The sequence below is a fragment of the Odontomachus brunneus genome, unplaced genomic scaffold (assembly GCF_010583005.1).
Source record: "Odontomachus brunneus isolate Ranch 3 - 2012 unplaced genomic scaffold, Obru_v1 Obru_scaffold_004, whole genome shotgun sequence".
Taxonomy (NCBI): domain Eukaryota; kingdom Metazoa; phylum Arthropoda; class Insecta; order Hymenoptera; family Formicidae; genus Odontomachus; species Odontomachus brunneus.
Genome location: NW_022639454.1, coordinates 2,866,049 through 2,891,272, shown reverse-complemented (window position 1 = coordinate 2,891,272; position 25,224 = coordinate 2,866,049). Strand labels below are relative to the sequence as shown.

General features: G+C 43.9%; 1 protein-coding gene and 1 non-coding gene across 4 annotated transcripts in view; both read right to left on the bottom strand.

The window, feature by feature from the left end:
• The window catches only part of LOC116846796 (trichohyalin-like), a 96,842-nt gene that overhangs the window by 6,426 nt on the left and 65,192 nt on the right, over nucleotides 1-25,224 (bottom strand). For all 3 annotated transcript variants that reach the window (XM_032821089.1, XM_032821096.1, XM_032821107.1), the window contains 5 exons: nucleotides 21,999-22,088; nucleotides 4,370-4,533; nucleotides 1,983-2,168; nucleotides 653-808; nucleotides 85-237 (listed from right to left, as the gene is read on the bottom strand). In XM_032821089.1, coding sequence (XP_032676980.1) covers nucleotides 85-237; nucleotides 653-808; nucleotides 1,983-2,168; nucleotides 4,370-4,533; nucleotides 21,999-22,088 — 749 coding nt within the window. The remainder of the gene's footprint in view (nucleotides 1-84; nucleotides 238-652; nucleotides 809-1,982; nucleotides 2,169-4,369; nucleotides 4,534-21,998; nucleotides 22,089-25,224) is intronic.
• On the bottom strand, nucleotides 1,062-1,133 carry Trnae-uuc. The gene has a single exon. It is a non-coding gene; the product is annotated as a tRNA-Glu (tRNA).

Below are 25,224 nucleotides of genomic sequence, written 5' to 3'. Positions count from 1 at the left end.
GCGCGGATTGTCGGCGGGGAGCGTAGTCGCGCGCGATATTTATTCGATGACTCGCGAATTCCACGCCGGCACGACAATACGGACCTGTCCCCCTTGCAGAGACCGGAATCTTCCACGGCCCAGTCGACGTAGAGGCCGATCGCGTCGTCTCTGGGCCCAGCGCCGAATCGTGGACTCTTCGGGTCCGCGCTGACTTCCACCGCGTGAAGTGTCACTTGCGTCGAGCCGGAAATGCAGCTGCAAACAAAACGAAGTTAAATGTAAAGTCGCGGAAAGATGATATTAACTCATTAAAGACAAGTGTCTTATTTAAAGGATGCTTATTTTTTTATTCAAAAAGTCGTTATGAAATTTTGATCAATATATAATTTTATTTTCTCGTTCTCAGTACTTCTAGTTTCCAATAATATCTATGCTTTCATTACAAAATAGTTTTAACAATAATCTGAGACATTTAGGAAATAAACGTACTGATTAAAAATAATTTCTTTAATTAAAAATATTTGTAAAACACACACACAATTATGATGTTTAGTAAGTTAATAAATCAAGTTTCGAGAATAACAAATAGAGCGTCGTTTTCCAAAGATTTTTGGAGCTTCTCGAAACGAGCTCGATGCGTGAGATCCCGAAACGAAATTTTCGTGGATACCTGAATATCGTATCGTTCTTCTGTTTCTGTTGAGTTTCGGCCAATTCCACAGCGGCTTGAAGGGCCCTGGTCTCCTCGTGAAGAGTGAGTAACTCAAGTTCTTCGCGGCCTAGTCGGTACTCCAATTCCGCCTGCTGTATTCGGACGTCGATGTTACTGAAAATAATTATTGTGCGAACTTAAAGCTCCCACGTGATCAAATTCACGCGGAGGTAAAGGACGTAATCTTGACAATCGTTTTCATTCGTTAAATACGACTATTTCATCTTATAAATGTTTTATTCTTTATCATTGTGTGAGTTTAAATAATCTTTTTTTTTTTATTTCTTTAATCATAAAATTTTCTTCGTACGCGCATTTGTGTGAAACTGTTTCTATTAAATACGAATCAATTGTCCAAAAAGAAATTTTCCCATACCGGGAATCGAACCCGAGCCTCCTGGGTGAAAGCCAGGTATCCTAGCCACTAGACCATATGGGATCTTATGATTGTGGATCTTCAAAACACATATCAGGATTGGAGAAGCTATCCTCCATATTATTTTCACCTCTCATTTTTTTCCGAATTGTGCAACAATTAAATTTGTCATTCAATAAAAATTTACAACGCAATTATATTATCGGATGAACAAATCTGATCTACTTTCTTTTATTTTATTATCTTTATTAGAAATTCACGATGCTATATTCAGTCATCTCTAACAAAATGCTCGTTTAAAAACGATGATCCAATATCTTGATCACTTCATCAATGATTACTCTGATTCGAGAATCACACTAGAATGAAGTAATTAAATTTAATAATCAAATAATTAAAAGCAGTAATTGACATCCACGAGCACATAGACGCGTGCGTAATAGTCCCGAATGATCATAAAAAATGAGTCCCAAACAATACGTCCTGATAAATGTAATAAAAACATCTAAGTGTAACTTTTAATAAATTTGTTGCTGCATATCAATACAACAAAAAATTTACAGCATTGTAGAATGTAGCTTTAATAACTAATTCAATGCAGTATGTTTACTTGAATAAATGTAATGTAGAGGAATCGTAAAGCTTTCACCATCGATCGTCTCGCGTCGTGATAATCATGAGAGTATTCTGTCGGAACTTATTACCATAATTACACGTAGATACGGCTCGTTTTATCCGCATTATGTCGCGCACAGACGTTAGGTGCGATTTCATCCATACTGTCGTATTTATAGCGAGACACCTCGCAGCTACGCGTGCTCTCCCCGAGTATTATACAGCGGGTAATCACGGTCCACGATAACGCGGTTGAATGAGCGCGCGCGAGCGGCGAGATCTCGATTTCATACTTACTCTGTGATATCGAGACGCTCGAGCGCCAACTTGAGGTTCTTAATAGCCAGTCGCTTATTGTCGGCGTCCCGTCGCAACCTTTGAAGCCGCTCCTCGGCCGCTTTCCTGTCGGCCTCGGTCAAGGGTGGCGCGCTGTTGCGTAATGCTAGTCTATTGCTCAGCGTGTTGGAGAGCTGGCCCTTGAGCCTGAAAAGTAACAAAAGGCATGAATGCCGTATCGTGACTGGGAAGAGTACACCGCACACCACCACCGTCGCCCTCCCGCCGCTTGTACCTCGATCTCAAGAATGTACGTCGGGCACCGACAGGCCTCTGAAGAGTTCCTTATCTTGTCAGATACTATCTACGTATCTGAAGAGACTATCACACCTGCGACTCAACCCAAGATCCTATAAACTTCTCTCTATCGCCTTCATTCTCTCTACTGTACATAATTTTTCTCTACCGTTATGTTATTCCTCAATAGTGGATTCCTCGCTCACACACGAATTTTGGACTGGATTCTCATTCAACAAAGATGTTGAGAATGTCATTGTCATAATCAACATTTACTTAAGAAGGAAAGCTGGCAAAGTGTGCAAAAAGCAACAGCGTAAAGGACAAAATGAAAAGAAATGAAAAAAGGAAGAAGAAATACAAAAGACGAGGAAATTAAAAAACTGGAAAAAATCATAGTAGAAGTTGCGTAAGCGAACATTTAAATGACGAAGACGTTCCGTTTAAGAAGCCTACTGAAATATAAGACATTCATTACACTGAGAAAAAATATTTGGTATTTATAACTATAGTCATATGGAAAAATAATTACTATAAATTATGCTCAAGAAACTATTTTTTTGTTATTAAATTCTATAACATTATAGCGACAATAACTTCAGATGAATGCTATTATTATTTTCGCGATGAAGCAAGCAAAAAATATGATTAGAATAAAAAATAATACAATAATTTTAGTGGATCAACCGTTTCCATTCTCTCACAAGAAAACCTACCCAAAAGGTACATTCCGATTTTTTTCTAATTTAGCACAAATGTAGAAGTACAAAAAATATTTAGGTCGTATTTTTTTATTTTGGCCTACTTTGAGTTTCACGGCCAGTTTATAATGTTCTCATTCCTATTATCAACAAATACAATAAAAATGCATAAGAAATAAAATTGAATACAAGATATAGTTAAATAATTTTAATAAAATCAGCATAGCTGAAACACGAACCATTCTAAATTTCTTTAGCCGAGATTCTAACCAAAATATTTCAAATCTGTGCTAAATGGTTCGAATCTCGGCTAAACCTCAAGAGAGAGAAATCCGGTAATTTTAATTAAAATTTTAACAAAATGGACATAGCTGAGACACGAACCATTCTAAATTTCTTTAGCCAAAATTCCAACCAAAATATTTCAAATCTATGCTAAATTAATAAAAAATGATTCGAATCTCGGTCAAACCGTAAAATTGGGCAATTTTAATTAAAATTTTCACAAAATCGGCATAATTGATACACGAACCATTCTAAATTTCTTTAGCCGAGATTCCAACCGAAGTATTTTAAATCTATATTAAATTAGTCAAAAATGGTTCGAATCTCGGCTAAACTATAATCCGGCAATCTTAATTAAAATTTTAAGAAAATCGGCATAGCTGAGATACGAACCATTCTAAGTTTCTTTAGCCAAGATTCTAACTGAAATATTTTAAATCTATGCTAAATTAGTCAAAAATGGTTCAAATCTCGGTCAAACCGAGAAATGATTTATACAAATAATTTTATACATTTGATTTCATATTCATAATCAGCAAGTTAAAAATGTCTATATCTTGTATTCAATTTTATTTCTTATGCATTTTTGTTGCACTTGTTGATGATAGGAGTAAGAAAATTAAAAAGTTATAAGCTGCCTGTGGAATTCAAAGTGGCTCAAAATGAAAAAAATAGGATCTAAATATTTTTTGTACTTCTACATTTGTGCCAAATTAGTAAGAAATAGAAGTGTAACTTTTGGATAAGTTTACTTGTCAATGTAGCTATTGTACACAGTCTATTAGTAGTGCAACTGAAACCTCCATACAATGTTCCATGCTTTTCCACAGTGGCAAACAGAACGACGCTACAGATTTCCAAAAAGAGTGTGCAGTTAAAGCCGCGTGGCATTAACTCTCATCGCGCACCAGCACGTGTGCGCATTCGATCCTCCACGTCATGAGGGTTTTAAGGTAACGTCTAAGTTTTCCTCTCCGGAGAATATCAAGCTCGACTTCGTCGCCCATTTATTATTACCGCGCGCGATCGTCGTAACGAAGGATCGGTACGTGATCAGCCGCTATAGGGTCTCGACGCCGAGCGCATACTCCCTCTGGATGTGATTACTCACGGGCGATTACTCACGTCTGTATGATATTCTCTTTGTCGCGCAGGGCGACCCGGAGGGCGTCCAGTTCTTTGTAGTGATCTCTGTTCCGGTGACCAGCGGGAGACGTGACACCTCCGGAAATGCTGCCGCCCTTCTTCCGTCTCGGCGTGGTCGAGAGCGAGACTTCGATACTGGCCATCTGTAACGAGCACGTGAACGAAGGTCAAATCAAACCATGGGATTGACTTCGCTTTTTATTTCGCTTCGATGGCAGTGACAGTAATAATGACAGCCGATCGATACCATAAATTGTCGATCGCATCGTAAATAGACACGCGCGTTCACATTAAGGAGTCTCCTAGAGGAACGTCGCAGTTGCGTGGTCGTTCTTTCTCTCTCTCTTTCTTTTTTCCTTTCTTTCTCTCTCTCTCTCTCTCTCTCTCTCTCTCTCTCTCTCTCTCTCTCCCAAGGCTGCGTGTTTGATTAACTACTTTTCTCCGAGTATAGCTCGGGGTGAACAACTATCATCCTCTTGATATAATGGACACATTATACATACTCAATTTTCGCATGTGCGAACAAGCAAAGCAATTTGCCTAACGACGAAGGGCATAGGTCTCGCAGGGGACGGATACGGCGTAGCAAATAATTCCTCGGACATGAATATTTATAAACGATCGTGACCGCTCGCAGAAAATTATAACTGCGCCGTTACTCGTCGCGCTTCCCGCTGCGAACGTTTATACATAAAAAAAGAGAGAAAGAGAGAAGGGGGAAAGAGAAAAAGAGAGAGGGAGAGAGTAGAGGCTATGATAACTTTAGAACTTTTATCGTGCATTGAGTAATTTCCACATCGAACGTTATAGTTAGCCTTTCGCAGTTATAAAGTGAGCGACGCCCGTCGTTGAAAATGCTGATAGTCGAGTGATTAACAACTTTGCGAATAAATCATGTTACACAATCATGGGAGAAAAAGCCTATAAACGAGTTAAATGTGTATGTGTGCTTGCGTGTTTTATGTGTGTATGTGTATGTGCACGCACACGTGCGTGAAATGCAAAAATTTCATTTTTCACAGTGACATGAGATATTATGTACCAACATTATATTTTATATCAACGTCAGTGTACACCTTTAATCTCGCATTAGCTTAATGGGACCTGCAAGAGACCGGAAAATACGATGTACGACAAGTGTCCCTGCGTTCCCTCTCTCTCGCGCTCCCTCACTCTCGGCAAATTACTCGCGACGATAAAAGATAAAATCGATGAGCTACTCTCTCTTATCCGCGCGCTCTGCATTCGTTTGTAACCGGCTCGGCATCGGCGTGCTATTCCTTCGCCGCGTCGGAGGTGTCGACGAGGAACGCGGCGCAACTATCAATTATTCGGATTCCGAGGTGCGCACACCAGCTCGTCGCGCGAGGCCCCTTGTCGACAGGCGCTCTTCCTTCTTCGTGATGTACCCGTCGCTCCCCTTTTTCCTCGGCATTCGCGGCGCAGGGACTCGAGAAGCTCCCCGAAGAGGGCTCGCAGAAGACGAAGATGAGGGAGGAGAAGGGAGAGGAGGAAGAGGAGGTCTGCGGGGGAGGATCGGCACGCGGCATGAATACAAATTTATCGTTCCATTAAACCTATGATTTGCGACGACGGTCGGGGCGGGATGTCTTGGCCTTAATGGGCTTCCACCGTCGGTACTGCACACGACGCTGCTCTCTCGATGGTCCTTGAGAAGACGGCACCTCCGCTCCCTTTCGCCGACCGTCGCAGGAAGGTCAACGCTGGCCCCGAGTCCGCCGGCCAACGAGGGCCCCGATATGAAGCCTCTCTCGTTTCGCGCCGAACGGACCACCAGCCAGGCGCGTATGCAGAAAACCGACCGCGAACCGGATGTCCCCGGTGAGGACGAGAGAGAGACTGCTCGTGATTTACCTCTCCGCGTGTCTCTTTACCCGCGGCCACACTCGCGAGTAACGTGTGGAGCAGCTACCCTCGCGTCGAGGCGACGTCCGTGCAGAAGTCCCCGAGAAAGACGAAAATATCGAAGGCGAGGAATTTATAATTTAATACTTTACAGCCACACGTATCCTTCATTTTTTCCCTCAAGGGTTATCGCTTTATAAAGAAATACTCGTCGATAATAACAATCTATAATTGTAATACTGCAAGGATTATGTAAAGATAAAAACTTACATATTCACAAAGGGGATGTTTGCTTCCTCACACGGAAAAGCAACGTTGATGCAATTGAATTTTCTATTAGTTGGGGACTAGATGGAAAACTCGACTGTAGCAACAAGAAAGTTCTCGCAGGAGATTTCTGTACTCAGCCAATCCGAGTTTTAACGTAACCGAATGTCCAGACGAAAGTTTTCCCGATAAGTATGCCGTCAAAATGTTAACTTGTCAGGTAATGGAATGAAAATTTTCGCAAAACACATTCGGGGAATTGTCGATCGTCGCGGAAGGTATTCTAGAAATCATGAAGTCATCGTGAAACATAGCAAGTGCGCCTATTAATCATCATCAGTGTCGCGTCTACCGAGTAACTTCCGCGCGCGCGGGAAAGATCTACGCGCGAAGAATTTGCTCGGACGTACTACGCCGAGTGTTCTCCGGCGTTAACATCGATCTAGGCGGCGCGATTCTTGCCGGAGAGACTCGTCGATCCTCGCGGCTCGATCTCTCTCGTCCGACGCGCGTCGACAGAAAAATCGCGCGAACGAGGATCGTTGAACCTTGAACCACTCGAGAGGAGTTTTGCAAGTCGTGGCGGCGGCGGACGTTCCCGCAGGAATAGGTGCATCCGGTTTATCGTCGTCATCGTCGTCGTCGCCGTTCCGAGACGCCCGGTTGGTGGTCCGTTGTCTCGTCCGAGACACACTATGCTCACGATACTCCCATATCGCATCTGCCTCCATCACGAGAGCGGTACACACTCGACCGACGACGGGGGAAACATCGACCTCCGTTGCATCGCCAGGAGGGACAGCGTATCCTCTCAAGGACCATGTATCAAGGACCACGGTACCGTGACTCCGAACCTCCCGAGGGGTCGAAGGTCTCGAAGCCTTTGACTCGCGAGCTCTGTCTTGCGGTGCTGCACGTGGAACGAATTCGCGGGAATCGACGATTCTTCATTAAGAAGCCACACGCGAGAAGCAACGACTGTGCCTTAATCGATTTTTCTTTTCTTTTTTCGTTGATTTGCAAAGTGCTGAAGAGGGAGACCATCCTTTAGCTATTAAATTATTGATCTTTCCCAAAGTACAGGCTCTCCTCGAGTAACATGGTGCTTAAATCGCACGGAGTCTCCTGGAATCGCACGGTCAAAAGTTGCCAAAACTCTTCGGAATAACACTTGAGTACTTGGATGCGTGAGTTGTACCGAGTTTGATTAACATGATTACTCAATAAAGAGCAATGCACATAAAAAATACAAAATATACAAATCCCAAGTTTATAACACGGGACCAATTAACCGTATCATTCGAGGGACAATCAGCGAGATTTCCTTCTTGAAGAGTCCGAGGCTTTTCCTCTGCCTTTACGTCTCGCCAAAATGTGATTTCGTCACGGTGTGCGTACTTTCACAATAGTATCTTCACAACGCGACTCTTCTAATTTCTTCCCATCGCGATTTATTCACGTAGATACCTCGGTCCGACGTCGTGCGCGATCAAGGGGCGGGGGCGAGTCTCCGGATCCCCCTTGGGGTAATTTCTCGGGACTCGTCGCTCGTTTCGCGCTGCTAAACCCTCAGCACCGTTGCTGATTTAGTGTATCAAGCGCATCCATGTACATACATACACACACATATACATTTGTTTCCCGGCGCGCGTGGAAGATAAGCGGTTCGACGCGACACTTCTCTCCTCTCGCGCTCTCCTTCGTGTGCATCGTGCCGGCCGACCGGCTACTCGACGTCCACCCGTGGGATTATCGTGGACCGAGATTTACGGCACGAGAGCACCCCGCAGCAGGATAACGCGGTCCGGTAATAGCCGCGCCGATCCTATTACGTCTCGAAGCCGACGGGACTACCTACCGTTGCCGCGCCGAGACGACTCCAGCCTGGTGTGCGCCCCGGCCAATTAACTCGCCCGAAATTCTCACCTTACGTCCCGGCTTTTACCTACACCGGCTGTCTACCTACGAAGGTTAGGACGAAGCTCTCAAGAGAGAGCCCCGTTAACCTTCCTTCCGCTAGCCGCGGCTCTTTGTGGGATAGAAATGAAAATTTCATTCAACATTTTGTTGATTGAAAGGTAAACATTTTTGAGGAACAAAACGATTTTTAGTCTTGCAATAGTCCTCACAATTTTATGCAGTTACTTTTGATTTGACAGGAAGATGGAAAAAGTATAGCACGTATCACTCTCTCTAATTTTCACTATGGCTGTTTATGATAATTCGAGTTGTAGTAAGTACGAGTTAGTTTTACTAGGGCCGAGAAATATGATAGGCACAAGCATCTAATATTTTCATGATTTATGACAACCCAATGCTGTCCGATAAATCGAGTAGAGTAGAGTAGAGTTAGGCTAGTATAGCGAATAGTATACCCAATAAGCAAATTGAGCGCAGACTGCGCGCAGATTGGCAGCAAATTTGATAAAAAACCCACAGCAAAACCATAGCCATCTATGTCTACATTAGGCTACGGTTTTGGCGACAGATTTTGCTCTCGGACAATTGGTGCCAAATTTGCAGCAATTATCCGACAACAAGCTCTGCCGCATATCTGGCGGCAATTTGGCAGCAAGATTTGATATAACAGATCCTGCATCAAATTTGTTATCTATTTGCCATCAAAAGTTGATAGCAAGTTCTGCTCGAAATCTGTTCGTGCAGGTTTGGTTATCTGGATATGTATAAGAATTAACAGTATCAGGTAACATAGTTTCGTAAAATATATAACAATAATATTACGAAATAATGATTTATTATATTTTAGAAAAATTAGAAGCACTAAATTAAATTATGAAAAGATATCATGTATTTGTGATATATTCAATAATAATGGATTAATAATAGGTTAGAATAATTGTTTTCTACTTTTGAATATTGCACAAATACATGATACCTTTTCATAATTTAATTTAGTGCTTCTAATTTTTCTAAAATGTAACAACTCATTGATTCGTAATATTATTGTTATATATTTTACGAAACTATATTACCTGATATTGTTAATTCTTATATATATACAATCCGCTATGCTATCCTAACTCTACTCTACTCGATTTATCGGACAGCATTGAGTTGTCATGAATCATGAATATACTAGATGCTTGTGACTACCATATTTTTCGGCCCTAGTGAAACTAACTCGTACTAACTCCAACTCGAATTATCGTAAACACCCAATGTGTCGTGCACTCAGAGAAACATGACAATGGCAACTGTATAGGTGATAACTATACGAGTTTTGTACGTGGAATTGTATGTAATTTATATAACTAGAAACAATACAGGCGCGCGCTACGCGCGCGCTATTTAGCTATTAAGAAACAATAAAAAATATAAAATAAAAATAAAATTAAATTAAAATATATTTTTATTAATTAATAATTATATTAATATTCAATAAACAAGTGAAATTTTGATATAACGTATAAAAGAAATCAGATATAATTTTAATAATAATTTAACTTTGTAACTCGCGAGTCCGCCGCTGATAGTCGCGATCGATGTAATTCTTACAAGGACCGATGACAGTCGTGAATATAATAAATAATACAGCAAGAACCAATACTGACAGCCGTGAAAAATTGTGTAAAATACACAACCTGATCCGTCACACGTATCTGACAGCTGTAAGCGGATCGAACCTAGTCTCCTTTTTACTATTTGGATTTAATAAATTATTTATTAGTTATTATAACTAAAGTTTTAGTTGTCGTGTTTTTCTCTAAGTGTACCAAAATGAAGTCGCTCAGCATCTCTTACCAGAAAGTTAAATCCTTGGCGTATTAGGTCCCACCTTTCTTCGCGTTTCAAACAATTTACGATCCACGTGTAACAATCTTAACGTGTCTCTGGTTATTAGGATTTTCTAATCGTACGCGCGTGATTAATTTATTACGTATTGATTATTCAAAGAAGAGCGGAAACAACGTGTCAGCGTGTAGTAAGTTGTTACCGTAATAGCTTTACGGTGATGTCCAGGAATAAATGTGTACGGCTAAAAAATGCTAATTATGCCGGTCTGTGAAAAGAAACGCGCGCGTTCGTATTATATCCCGTAACGCCATTTAAATCGCATTCTCCTCTATAAGCGGGACTTCTTGCGCTCGCGAGTTTCCACTAATCGCTGAGAGCTGCTAAGAGCAGTTTGAGTCTTACCGACCACGCGTAGTGGTTTGCGATGGGAGGGATATTACTGAAATTGATGCTTGTTGTGCGAACTTCTGAGCGCAAAACGGCAACCGCGAAGGAAAGCACCTGCCGTTTCCGGTTTTGGCGGAGTTGAAGACTTCTCTGACGTCGCAGGAAGAGAGGAGCACGCCCGAGGAGGGTTCAATCAATACCATCTATAAATAATGTGAACCCGACTAACTGCGGCAATTAGCGAGTAAACAAGATGTAAAGATGAAGACTGTATCGGCAATTAATTCCGACGCGGACGGTCGTTAGTGCGTGCACACAGCCCTGAGGAGATACGGAAGCTACGTGCCGTTTATAAAGCCTGATAGGTAATTGTGGTTCTACCTTATTCGCGACTTAATACGACTGAGGAGCACAGCGACAGCATCCTGCTTTCTCCTGAAAGTCGACGGCTGTCTAGGATCCAATTGCGAAGGTGCATACACAAGCGTGCTCACGAGAGGATCTTTTACATAATGGACTCGCGAAAGCGATATTATCCTTCAGCACACGCACAAAGCGCGCAAGCTACTTTGTGAAAAGACTGTGTGTGTACTCTTTAAATTTCCTGGAATGGAATTTCACTCAAAACAAGCGAAAAGTGGCGGTAATTTTGCTGAAAGCGATAGTGAAAATACCCATTCCAAATCACAAGAGTGAATGTTTCATTTAGAATTAGAATAAATATGTTCTCATGTGACAATGGAGTGATTCGCTTGACGATTCAGAATAAAGATTTAACTCTATATGAGCGAAAACTTACTCGAATTCGAGTGACTTCTTTTTTTTTAGTAAAATTTCATTCTGAGAAATTTAGAGAGTAATTTACCCCTTTCCCTCGCTCTTTAAGGATCCTGTGTGAATTACTTGAATGCGCGCGGAACAAATTACGCCAATCGCACTTCTTCGCGATTCCTCAAACTCATTTTTCACGGTTCCAAAGACGTTTCACTCGATACTCGCTCCTTCAGTAATTACGGGCTCTATACTTTTCTATCCTATTGTTACTTGGGGCCTTCCTATTTTTCTCTTGTTCTTACGATACTTCCCAGTGCGCGTGATTTATATATTCCCGAGAAACTCTCGCGCGCGCGTCCTTGTTAATTTATATCATTGTCACCGAGCGCGTTTTTTCCACGATTCATTAAGCCACCCACGCGATTATCGTGATAGGCGGCGGCGGCGGTGGTTCCCAAGATCACCGACTGGAAAGCCACCCAGATGCCAGAGATCCTGAGCCACGAGCATTATCAGAAACACGGTTCTCGACGTCGACGCGCGTTTCCTTTTCCGTGAAAGCGGGCAGTTTCTCATCTCGGACTGTTGTGTCTCCTTCTCCTCCTCTGTCTCTGAGGAAAACGAGGTTTCCCGGAAACCGATGCTGTTTACTGCGACTAGAAAAATGCTGGAATACTCGGGAACAATGATGTCGCGGCCAGGTAGGGATTGTTCACAGTTAATCGCTGTGGACGCGCGGCAGCGATGGCGAACTTCTTGCTCCCGCGAGACCCGCAACGAGACGCGCGCGTGACATGCCGTATCTCTTCCTGGTGCCGTGAAATCGCGCCTCCGACTGGAAGGAAACGTGGGGAAATATCTACGGAAGAGTTTACCGTCCGATCACAGCTCCCTGCGATATCGTAAAAGATCGAAAGAAAGAGAGACATGGAGGAGCAGGAACGTGGTTTAAAGGATGAGGCGACACGGAGCTCCGTTTTCCCTCAGCTAGAGGTCAGCGAGTTCATACGAAATGTATTCAGCATATCCACGCACGCTTGAGTCTACGTACGGGTCGACAAAAGATACCTCGTGTATGCGGCCTTCATCGCGAAGTGCCTGCTTTCCATAAACACGGGCTTTTCGCCACCGGCGCGATGTCCGAAGATCGGCAAAGACGATACCATAAATCGTCGAACGTGTTTCCATTTTTTCTCCCTTTTCTCTTTTTTTCTCAACACGAGTGGAAGATGTTGGCGGCGACGAAAGGCCCACTCGAATTTTGCACATGAATTTTGACGAGAAGGGAGTATCGTGATGCACGCTTTTGCTGTCGACTCGCAAGTGTTGGAGTCAATTTCAAAATTATTTGACTAAAATAATCGGCGAATCGATGATCTGCCAATCAATGAGTAATCAGTAATCAGACATGTAATCACAAATAATTTAATCAATTGATGAAATTAATTATTAATCAGTGAATAACCAATTAAATCGATCAGTAATTAATAAGTTTGACCAATAATCAATTTCACCGACTGACTGAATTATTACATTATATATAACGATTGATTAATCTTGGTTAAGCTCGCGGCACACGATGCTCAATTCTCTGCTATGGTAACGCACATCAATTCACACATAACGTTACTGTGACACAATGTGACGTTTAAATACACAAAAGCAATACACGAGCATGTGATCGTTTCCGATGCACTAATTGATGCACTAATTGGTCCATGCAAGGAAGCATGTACGAAATAATGAACGTTACCGTCGTCGAAATTATGCCGCGCTCCATGCGCAGCAAAGAATTGAGCATTGTATGCTGCGAGCTTTATTGATTTGCCGATTATTTTAGTCAATTAACGTCCAACATCCAACGCACGAGACTGATGTCGAGTTGAGTCACGAGGGTGTGCTCTCGGATTCTGCACAAACTTCTTCCCCTCTTCTTCAGTTGTGAGAGATTCCAAATAAGACTTCCTCCACTTCGATGTCATGCGCGTTTAATCCTGGTCTCTAATTGAACGATCTAATTGAACGATTTTTCTTACGAGAAACTCAAATTAAGAAAAAGCGAGGCGGAAACTCGATTACACTCGAAGTCAAGAAAGTTATCAAGCATGAAGTTAATCGGCGACGTTGGAGGATCGGCCGCAAATGCCTGATTGCACGTACCATAATTGGATCCACGGTCCTTTAATCCGCGAATGGAGAGACTACACGAGAATCGCAATATCGTAGTGCGCCAACGACCACCTACCTATCGTCCCGACGGTATTCTCAATTGGATTCGCACGAAATGTCCTGCCGCGAATCTCTGCCTATTTTGTTCGCGAACCACGTCTCGTGCGCGCACGAGGCGAATTCCCGGGGGCGCGTTTCTCGCGTGTGAACGACCCTGCGGACCTTCGGCGAGCTCATCCCTTAGATGGCAGGCCGCTGTACTTCGGAGGCTGTGCTTCGCCTACAAATTCGCGACGACGAGGAAGATCGTTGGATTATGACGCGATCGCGTGGGCGCGCGCGACGTCGCCGAGGAAATATGACTGACTCATTCGTTACTCTCGGGAATACTCGTTATGAAGATTAATTGGAAATATCGATCGAGAGGAAATTGCAGAAAGAAACGACGTTATATATCGCTCACACAATTTGACGTCTCAGATAGTTCCTCGAAGTGTATCGTTAGATATATTTTTTAGTCCATTCAATCTTTTCTCGTGAAGAACCGAGTCGAGTTCTCTTCCTCATCTTGGCAACTTTTCGATATCACTCCGTAAAAGTAATCTCCCAATTGTGACTGAAGTATCGTTGATACTAAATTTTCATCAAAGCGATCAAGCCGACGCTGCTCTCGTTAAATTGAATATACTTCATTCGCAAAGAAATCTCCGGCACTTGTGACTATAATTGCATAGTAAGTAATATAAGTATAATCACAGCCAGAGAATCATTTTTATAATAAAAAATTGCTACGATGTTGATGATAATTTTATATGCACATATTGTTACTATTATTTTTCTGTTAAAACAACAAAAAGAATTAATGTGACTACTGCGACTGTGACTATAATTGTGCACAGTGAGGTAATTATATAGTCAGGAAGATCATTTTCGTACTAAGAGAGTTACAATAGTGATGATAATTTTATATGCACATATTGCTGCTACAACTTCTTCGTTAAAGCAATGAAAAGGTTGGTGCCGAAGATGACTAATGATTTCAGTGAGATTAATAATTTTTCTCTCTCAATCTTTCCACACACGAAGCACACCGCGATGTACACACATTCCACGCTCGCCCGTCTTTCAGCTCGCGCGGCACACAATACACATCGTCGCTCGAACGTTTGTTCGAGCGTGAGGGCGCGAAGTCATCGCAAATCGCACGGTATCCGCAGAAAAGTTCCAGCTGCGGGCCGAACACGCGGCTGAGGCGGGAGAAAAAGCGAAGAAAGAGAGGAAGGACGAGCCCGGCGAGATACGACGCAACGGCGCATCGATAGGAGCATTTGTCTTGGAGCACATTGAGGAGGAGAAGAGGTGAGACATGACCCGAGGCGCGATGTATCGATGCCAACATTTATCTCGCGGCGAGCGGGTGGAGGTACGCGCGAACAGTACACGGCGTGCGCGTTGGATCGAAATCGCGATAATTCCTCGCGCTCGAAAGTGTCGATTCCATCGGTTTCTTTCCGCGGACGTCTCTCGCGAGGACGACGAGGTCGACGCGAACGTATGCTCGCTCGCTCGGTGCCTCCTTATCGCGAGTGGCTGGCGTCGTATCCTGAAGAATGGATCGGTTCAGACGGCCCGGCTGGTCCGATGGTGAAAAAGAAAGAAAGAGAGAAAAAAAGAAGAACGAGCCACGGAACAACTCAAGCAGGCGCGAACGGCGTCGACCCGAGGACGAGGGTGGATTTTTCGTCGAGAGGCGCTCGGGTATATTTAGACATACCGGACATGACGGATTGAACGTTCTGGCTCCTCCTCGAGGACTCGCTCGAGAACTTCACACATTGTCGACCGGTCATTTCCAGCATTATCCGGAGCTGGTTCCCAAGCTTGTTTTGATCAGTGTTAAAATGTTCAAATAAGAGATGACTTGTGGTGACTGGCCGACAATGTTCCTCTGGCAAGACAATTCCTCGGGACTGGTTAAGAATATGTTAACACACTCTCGCAGTCGTCGCGTCGTTCTAACGAACGACTAACGTTCTCCAAGTGCCGATTTATCTTCGATATCTTTCCGCCCACGCGTAGGCATTACTCGGGAAATTGAAATGACAAACGCGAGGATACAAAGCCACGCGATGCAGAACGCGCTGCTGTGGCCATCGGCCACGAACACGTCCTCCCTCGCGATACCGGTCGGTACCGACGAGAAGTACGCGGCGCCATAATGGCCCTCTAAATAACAAGATAATAGAGACACGGCCGAGTGTTACCTTCAGATCGCATCTAACGCCTCTCTCTCTCTCTCTCTTTCTCCAGCTGGCGCGGAAGTAGAAACGAATGGGCTGCGAAACCGCCCGGAGCATTCCGCAAATTTCTCGGCGCGCACGCGGCGGCAAAGGGACGACAAAAACGACAACGGCGGCGGCGGCGGCGGACACGCAGGAAGTGGAAATTTATTGCGGAATTTGCATGGAAGAGGGCCGGCATTTCCGAGATAATTCACCGTTCCTCAGCGACACGACGACCGGACGCGCGCTCGTTACGACCGCGATGCGTCGCCTCGCGAGGAGACAGATTTCGCCACTGCGCGAGACATCGCACTTCCCGTTGAAACAAAAAGGAGAAGATAAAAAGAAATTACGAAGTTCGTGGTCATTTAGTCGCGCATCTCAAGTCCGCGAGACAGTCCTTTAAAGACAAATCTCTTGAGGAATGCTATTTTATCATGACCAGAGACATGATAATAAAAATGACAATATTATACACAAAAGTCCACTCAATTAGAATCACGTATTTGCGTGAACATAGTCATTAATTATTTTGGTAACGAGTAATTAACGATATTCCTCTCTCAAGATCGAAGATACTTTCGGACATAATTAAAGACACCGTAAAATTTTTGCTTTTAATTATTTTTTCTCTCTGTCGGATCTGTCAAACGAGAGGATTTACTTTCCTGTTTTCATCGGTTTGCAAAACAAAAGTCCGATGCAATTACACGCAGCGAAGCGTTCTGGAAGGGCAATAACTTCGGGAGAGCCGGGTGGAGGCAGGACTCGGCCAAAAACATCGGTGTACAGGCAACTAAGGGCAGTGACTCCCGAGACCGCAATCTCGCTCGGCAGATCTGTCTGGGCCCAAGGGCGTATTATGACCTAACTTATTTTACGGAGAAAGATTCCGGAATACGCGGACGCGATCGGAAGCATAGCGTCTCGTGCACGTTTCAGATCCTGGAGGGGAAAACTTGGGGATTCCGTACACGGAGAGAATTTTATAATAAAAATTACTGTAGAGGAATTTTGTCATCGAGGAATGGGATCGACATTCTGTCGCAATTGACTATTCTTTCATCTTCATGTGTGCTACTTACATTTTAGGAACTACGAAACGCGCTATTGAAAAATTTGCTATATTTCCAACGAAATTTTTCTATCTTCCTTAGCACGATGAAGCTTGCTGACAGTTTAGACTACTAGTCCTGTGTAAACTACTAAGAACATAATAAAATTGAAGAGAATTTATATGAGAAATAGTTATAAAATATATATTCCCTACGCGTACTATCCGCTCCGGAGATGATTCATTTCATCGCGCATCTAAATATATTTGTATATACGTCCAAATAAGATCAACAATCGTACACCGTTGATTTCTTGTTACATCCAAATCTATTTATTTTCACTTGCAGCAATGAACCGAGATCGACCGTCGCTACAATAACAAACGCGCGATATTATTTAAGAAAAATTATTACGATCATCTAAAACGCGTCCATTTTGACGAAATGGCGTAAATAAAAATATCTATTTTTCATCTCTTCGTATTTTTTCCACAAAATATCCATGTAATGTCGAATCGTTTTTACTACATTTCTTTGCCTCCTGTTCTGCAAAGTACATTAATTCAAGTGAGACCCACTGCTGTTATTTGCAGAGATTTCTTGCGAATGCGCCGAAATTAGATGGTCGTTTTTGCTTGGATCGTAATGGCAATCGCGTCGCTCCAATGTCATGATGAAATTAGGACGAAGTCCTCGAGACGTTTCCGTTTGCGCACACACGCGAGAATTCGCGGATAAAAGATTTTTACTCGGCGGGGATCAACCGCCTTAAGAGTGTCCTCGGCTCCTGGCAAGGATGCTTGCCGGCGACGTTGATACAACCTCCTCTCCTCGAGTCGACGTCCTTCTTCATTATTCATATCGAGCCCCCTGCGCGCGGCGTGCCTCTCGTCTCTTCTTTCCTCGCCTCGTACGCTTCGCGAAAGCAAAACGCGACGTCGCGGAGATCCGCTCGAGCGTGAATATATCGCGATAGATTTCATATCGAAGAAGTCGGAAGCTCCTCGAGAATAAGAGCCCTCTCTCTTTATCCTTCTAAAATGGACAAACCTGTTCGCGTTACGGACGCTGCGCTCGAGTCAAAGATCATCCTTTCAGAGACGAGACTATTGCAAATACGCCATTGCTATCATTTTATCGCGAATCTGCCTAAGAGAAGGGAAGTGCTAAGCAACATCCACTTCGCTCAAATAAAATAATTACTCCGATACTCCTTGGAAAATATTCACTAAAAGTGAAAATATACTCGGCTGCGTTTAATGTGAAAATTTTTTTTTCGTATAATGTGACATTTTTTAATTTACGAAATTTTTAATATTAATTTAATATTAATTTAATATTAATTTCAAAGAAAAATATATATCTCAAAATAGAGAAATCTTAGTCTTAGTCGGTAATATTTACTTCAGTTAAGTAAATAATATTTCAGATTAAAGATAAAAACAAAGCTTTCCCAAATTAGAAAATGCAGATTTTTCAATTGAGTTGAGTTCCATTTATTCATCTCTAATAGAATGTTTATTTCAGTTAGCATATCATTTCATGACAGAAAAACAAGTATCTTAAGAAAGTTTGAAAAATTTTTTTATGAGACACGAGAACTACCGTCAGAACGTTCTCGCGGAAACTTTAAGCTCAAGAAAATAAATTGGTACTGATACCAATTTATTCTCTTACATACTTATGTATCCCTGTTTTATATACTTATATCTTCGTTAAATATATATTCCCGTTATATATCCCTGTTGAGGAGTAAATTTAATTACGAGAACTGCGAAAGTTCCGTGTCTTGTCTGACACATTGAGAGAATATGCAAATTTTAATTTTAAGAAATATTTACTGGACCGACAAAACAAAATTTAAAACTAAGTTTCTCGAAAGAAGAAGAATTATTGTATAATTCTAGTAAATGTGCTTTTCTCTTTCTTAAATTTAGAATAGGTTATTTACATGCAGAGATCCATTTACAAATTAATAAGTTAAAGTAAATATCTACCATCAACCATCAAGACTTAAACTGATAAGATATTGCTTTATTTAAGAAGGTAAACAACTAGTAATTGACTAGTTCATTTGATTCTAGTACTTCTTTTTGATACGTGAAAGCGAACTGCAAATGATCTCCGCAACTCAAAATTTCTGGTGAAGAGGTTACATCTGACCTTGAGTGCGAAAGGTAATCATGCCGTTCTCGTCTTTGACCTTCACCCTCTTGCTGGTGAATGTCGTGTGTCTAATTTGCGAAAGAAAATTTCGCGACGCCGCGTCTTCAAGAGAGAGCGAGAGAGTATGATGATGAAAGAGAGAGAGAGAGAGAGAAAATAATTCGTCGCCAACGACGCAGAGGTCTTTTCGCGACGTTTTCGCGACTCCACGCTCGCGAATCGATCGATGTCGAATTGCACAATGAGCGGCTGGAAATATGGCCGACGTGGGCCTTAACGACGCTGGTTAGGAAACCGGATCGTTCGGTCTCTCGACGGACGTCTTCTTGGTGGTACGGGGCGTGTCCGTCGTTCGGGTTCCAATGGACCAACTCGTAGAGCGCGAAGGGCTCAGCGAACGGATGATAAATAATGACCGGCGGATACACATTTATCAAAATACAATTCTCGATATACGTACGGACGGCGCAGACCGCGACTGTGTGTGCATCGGGCGCAAATGAGGACTCGCCATGCCGAGTTAGCGTCGCGCATGCCGAGCTCTGGCGCGCGCGACGTGCCGAAGGATGAGATTAGAAACGCCCGTGTATCGGGATAAGATTACGGAGCAGATAGCAGTGCGATTACGGATATTACATGGTAGAGCTATAAATTAAAACTGAGAGTCGGCCGGCAGTGCTCTCCCCGGCGGGAGAGCGCGCGAGAGTCTCGGCGCGCTCGGATCAAGTGAGCGTCTCTCCATGCTGTCAGAGAGCCGAACCTGCCGGCAAATATTAACCACGTCCAGTCAAACAAAGAGGAGGCACATAAACGCCGCTAAATATGTGAACGATAAATATTAGCCGTGCTCTTTCACTTTTACACTCGTCCTGTCCGTCAGCTTTTCTGATCAATAATGTTGCTGAAATCCTCGCGGATGTATGTACGGATATATGTATCGCAATCGCGAGTGCGTCATGCAATTTTTCTCTCCTTTCTTTCCAATGAGATTTATGGGACAGGTATCGAAACCGCGTTGATCAGTCTACATGGACGCGTCCGTTATTACGAGGAATCTATTTTCAGCGCGGGATCCTGCACGGAGCTACGATAAATTGGCCTCGTAAGGCCGCGTTTATCACTACGCGGATGAAACAACCTCTATATATCACACGCGACAAAGATGCACCCTTAATATTTGAGCATTTAATTACATGTATCCTTGCGCTCGCGAAGCGAAACCGCGAGTTGCCGATAATTATCAGTTGCAATCGATTGCGAAATAAAAAGCCGACGAGCATTCGTGAATTATATCGCGCGCACGCGCGCGTACAAACGTGGATGAGTGCATATGTGTGTGTGTGTGTGTGTGTGTGTGTGTATGTGTGTGTAAACGTGTACCCTATTGAACGATATCATCGGCGTTTGATAAAGCGGTAGAGCGATTGAAACGCTCGATGGCGATTTATACTTGTTAGAGCGAGACGTGATTGATAACGTCGTATTACGTTCTATTACACGACGAAGGCGATTGTACTTATGCTAATTAGCGCACGGTATTATTTCAACTACTACTGCGCCCTTGGCGATCGAGGTGTGGCTGCGGGGATCCTTCTGCGAGGGATAATTAAGGCTGCGCTTAACTACAAGTAGCGCGGCCATTTATTAGCGAACTGCACACGGCAACCGCTCCGTCATCGCAACGTTGCTATTAAGCGGAAACGCAATCGATAATCTCCGTGTGCTCGCGGTTATCGCGCCCGTCATATAAATTAGTCGCGCTGACGACGCGCGACTTGCTTTCACGCAAATATTTGCTCGCCCTCACCCTCGAGCACGCACGACAACGGCAGCCTACGACTCACTAAGTCCAAGCGCTTTTCCACCGACGTCTGTCCGCCGCGGTTCGTTCTTTAAAACTTAAACTTCCGTGGAAACGCGCGCTTTAGTTCAAACGAGTTTCCAGAGACGCCCGAAGAACATTTCGCAAAATCAGTAGAGGTAATGAAAGGAGAGCACACACTTTCGCGATCTTTCGCACTCGGCGACAGTTTATCACGTGGAAATCACGTGGAAGTCGAGTGAGGAGTTAAAGACGCGTAAGATCTCTCATAATTTTCAATTTCAGCTTCCTTCTGATTTCTCTCTTTCTTTTTCTCGTCGCAATCAGCTACGTTGAATCCGGCGACTTAAATAACGCAAAAAGGAAGCCAGTGATTTTGTCGAAAAATGAGCCCGAGATAGGCCATGGCGTCTCCCCGCAAAAAGTCCCGCGAATTGATCCTGCGCCACTGGACATCCGCGCGAGAGCGCGGAGCGAGCGAACGCCGGGGCAATTTTAATGGTACACCCGTGGAGCCCGCAAGCAAAGGCCCGGTTTCTCTCTCCGCCTCCCCCGCCCTGACCCAAGAGCCCAGGGGAGGACCCGCCGAGGACCCCCGGACGAAACGGAGTTTCGGTTCACGCATCTGCATATAAATCACCGGTCGGACAGGCTTAAGAAGCCGGCGGGCTATAACGCGGACCCGCCAATAACCGCGAAACATCGCCTTCGGTTTCTTCCGAGGGTACCACTAAAAACGGCTCCCATACAGCCGCGGCGCACGCTCCACCAGCCAGCCAGCTAGCCAGCCAGCCAGCCAGTCAGGCAAGGAGGCAAGTTCAAAAGAAAAAAAAAAGGAATCTCAAAAAACACAGGGTGGAGAAGGAAAAAGAGAAGAGGCATGCGGACGCGGGATGACTTCCTATCGCGTGCATTCCTCGCACCACACCACGCACTACCTGGACTCGACCTGAATCTCGCACGGCGCGACGGTAATACCGCAACGGAACTAGTCAATTCTCAAGAGACTTTCCCGGAAATTGCGGGTCTTTGCAGAACTTCTCGAGGGTCTCTTGTATCATTACCTTGGCCTCTAAGGTCTCCAATTGTGCCATTCTGGGTTCCAATAACTGCTGTTGCTGCTGTTGGCTACCGACTCCGGTGTGCAGCGCAGTCTGAAACATCGGAGATAAGTATTGGTTAACAATCGCGATTTCATGAATATAGCGAAAATTATTATTGTTAAAGCATTATTTGTGCAGCGCTCTGAGGCAGTTTGTTCAACGTGGATCACGAATGTGTTCAAACTTATAAAAAGTACAATATTTAACGAGCGAGTATACATTTATAAAACGCAAAAGAAATTTAAAAAATCGAAATTAAAAAAGGGCAAAAGAGATTTGATCAATTTAAACTGTCTAGAGAATTATATTGGAGTTAGAGCTACTTGGACAAATCAAGCGAGAAGACACGAGAATGAAATTTATAATATTTTAATTTTACGCAGATCGTGCAATCAATTGCTAAGTACTGAAAATTCGTGGCACCTCGCGTGGACAACTGTATACAAAGGAAATAAGATTAAAATAATAAAATTTATCTTCTTTGTTCCCCTCTGCGCGGCTGCGCCCCCATTTTACAGCGGTTTCAACTCAATACACGTTCGTAAAGCGTAACAACAAAAGCAGAATAAACCGCGACGGTTTTTCGACCCCGAAAAACTCGGCTTTTTATCGCGACGCTCGCGATAGCAAAAGAAGTGTCCTTGGGACATTTGCGCGGACGGGCAATGGAAAAGCTTCCCCGGTATCCCCGGAGTTAAGTCCTCGTTCTCATGCCACACGCGATATCTGATATGAGATCCTTGGGATTTTATGTACACTGCATATTCACCGATATCTCACCGCACCTCACCATTGTGAGGAGCTTCGCGCTGATCCCGGTAATAAAAAGAAGGATATTCGCGGACCGCGGCCTTCCACGAGTCCCCGTCGGCGTAAGCTAATACCCGTGGCGGTGGTGGCGGCGGCGGCGGTTGTAACGTTTTCTAAAGGTGCGATGGGATTTCAACGGCGGCGGGAACGCCGGTGAGACGGCCGGCGCGCGGACCGGTAATAATTACCTGGCGCGCTGCTCATCAGGCGCGCCGGGCCTGAGAAATCGAGGATACCCGGACGCCTCTCTTCTCGTTGGCCGCGAACGCGCGGCTATCATTTCGAATACGTCGCGGTGAAATCGATACACGCGCGTATAGTCGGCTGATTAAGTGTAACAACACTTTTCCTCGATGAGTTTCGCAATGTATCCCGTATCTAATAGAAAAACATATTTCCTCCTGGTGATTGCTAGGAAGTCATTAGACGCATGAAGCGTTACAAAACTCAAGAAAATCAAGAAAAAGCCACCTCTAATTAGTTGACTGTACAAACGAGTAACAGTAACAACATTCGCGGATGCTCGCGATTACAACTCGTTCGCCGCGCGTGGGCTTTGAGAAGCTCACTATCGCGTGATCAATTTATCGAATTAACGCGTTTTGCATATAGAACGCGTGTGGCACACACACACACACATACATACACACAGGTGAAGTGTGGTAATAACGATGTAATAACAATTAATTTGCAAGCAAATCCACTTCCAACGAGCGGAATTAATGTAATAAATATTCGTTCTGCATAATGATGCAAATGTTTTTAAATGGTAAGTAGATAATCAGCGGAATACGATGAATTTTAAAAAAGCTATGTGTCCGTTGCACAAGCATCCCCATTATCACTTGCAATTATCATTTAGTCAATTTTCGCGACAATCCTGCGTGCGTCGTGGAGAAAAAGATGCGCGAAATAAAATTCCATATTTTTCGCTATATGGCGAAGACGCCATCGTGTTATCGAGATTATTTTCGCTATCCGCTCAAGATGGCACATCGTGTTTCTTACACAGCCGAGATCAAGATTGCGAACAAGGCGCAATCATACTCGGCCACTCGCGAATCCAGCCGCGCCGCCGATGGGAAGCAGTTTTGCGGTCATCGCAGACGCCTCCGACGCAGTGGTTATGATTAAATAAAAAATGTCGGGGGAAATACAGCCGAGAAAATGAGCCGGCGCGAACGTAGCTCACCCACGAGGGCTTTTACGGTCTCATCTGACATTAATTCCTCCAGCTGTTTTTGTCCTTACTGAGCTCAGTCGTGTCCTGAGATACGGCCTGTTTCGCAGACCTGTTCGCGCGACCGCCATGAAAAACAGAGAACCCCGAGCAAGTTTGTGCACCGACACGATATTTGCGTGTCGCCAAGATAAAGGAGAGATCTCCGTGAACCTCAAGGCGCCCATGAGTCTCTGAGACACCCCCCAGAAACTTCACGAGATTTAATAGACTGTGTAGACTGTGAAGTGATGACTCGATTAATCCTTAACAGATTGAACGTCGTGACCGATACTGTGTGACATTAACGCGTCTCATTAAGATACGTAGAACTGACTGAACAATCGGATGTATGGCTAATGGAACGATGTAACAGATACATGCACAGAGAGAATATTATAGTTTTGTTTCTCATATAAAATTTTTCTTAATTTTATTATGCTTCCAGTAGCGCGGGAAGGTTATCATCACTAACATTATAGCAGAATTTAATAAAAAAATTGTCTTCTGGACCATCATTTATAGCAATTATTTCTCTGTGTGATTACAAGTACCAAACATTCTTTTCTTAATGTAGCCAAGTTTTGCACAACCAGTGAAGATCAACAGTCTAAGTGTCAAATATGTTTTCATCGATATGCATTCCATTTACATTAAAAAAAATTATAAAATGATGAAACAGAAAAAACAAAGTTTCTTTTTTTTCCCTCCGTTGTCGCTCCTACCTCTTGGAATTGCGAAGATGTCGACCTTCACGAAAATGTTTGTTCAGCAAAGGAAGAAGGCCTGAAAGTACACTTCGATACGTCTCTCATATTGGTCGCATGTTACAACCGAAGGAACATCAATCGATGTGCATGTGCTTTATCGCCGCCCTTCGGAGTTTTCCGCGAGCCGCACGACAACAGAGCTTTATGCTTTCTACCACCTATGGCATTATTAACTCGCCGGTTCTGCGTCTCACGTCGTATGCGTCGGTTTTACGACGGCGGTCGCGCAGACCCGCGCGTTACGAGTTAACAGGCTGACCTCCGGCGACCTTTCCCCACGGAGACTATTCGATTCTCCAACACGACGGGCTAGTCTAATTGAAAAGCGCCGGAGTCAGCCCGGCCGTCGCCGGCGGATTTTATTTGCCGTCAAACGCGCCGGATTCGC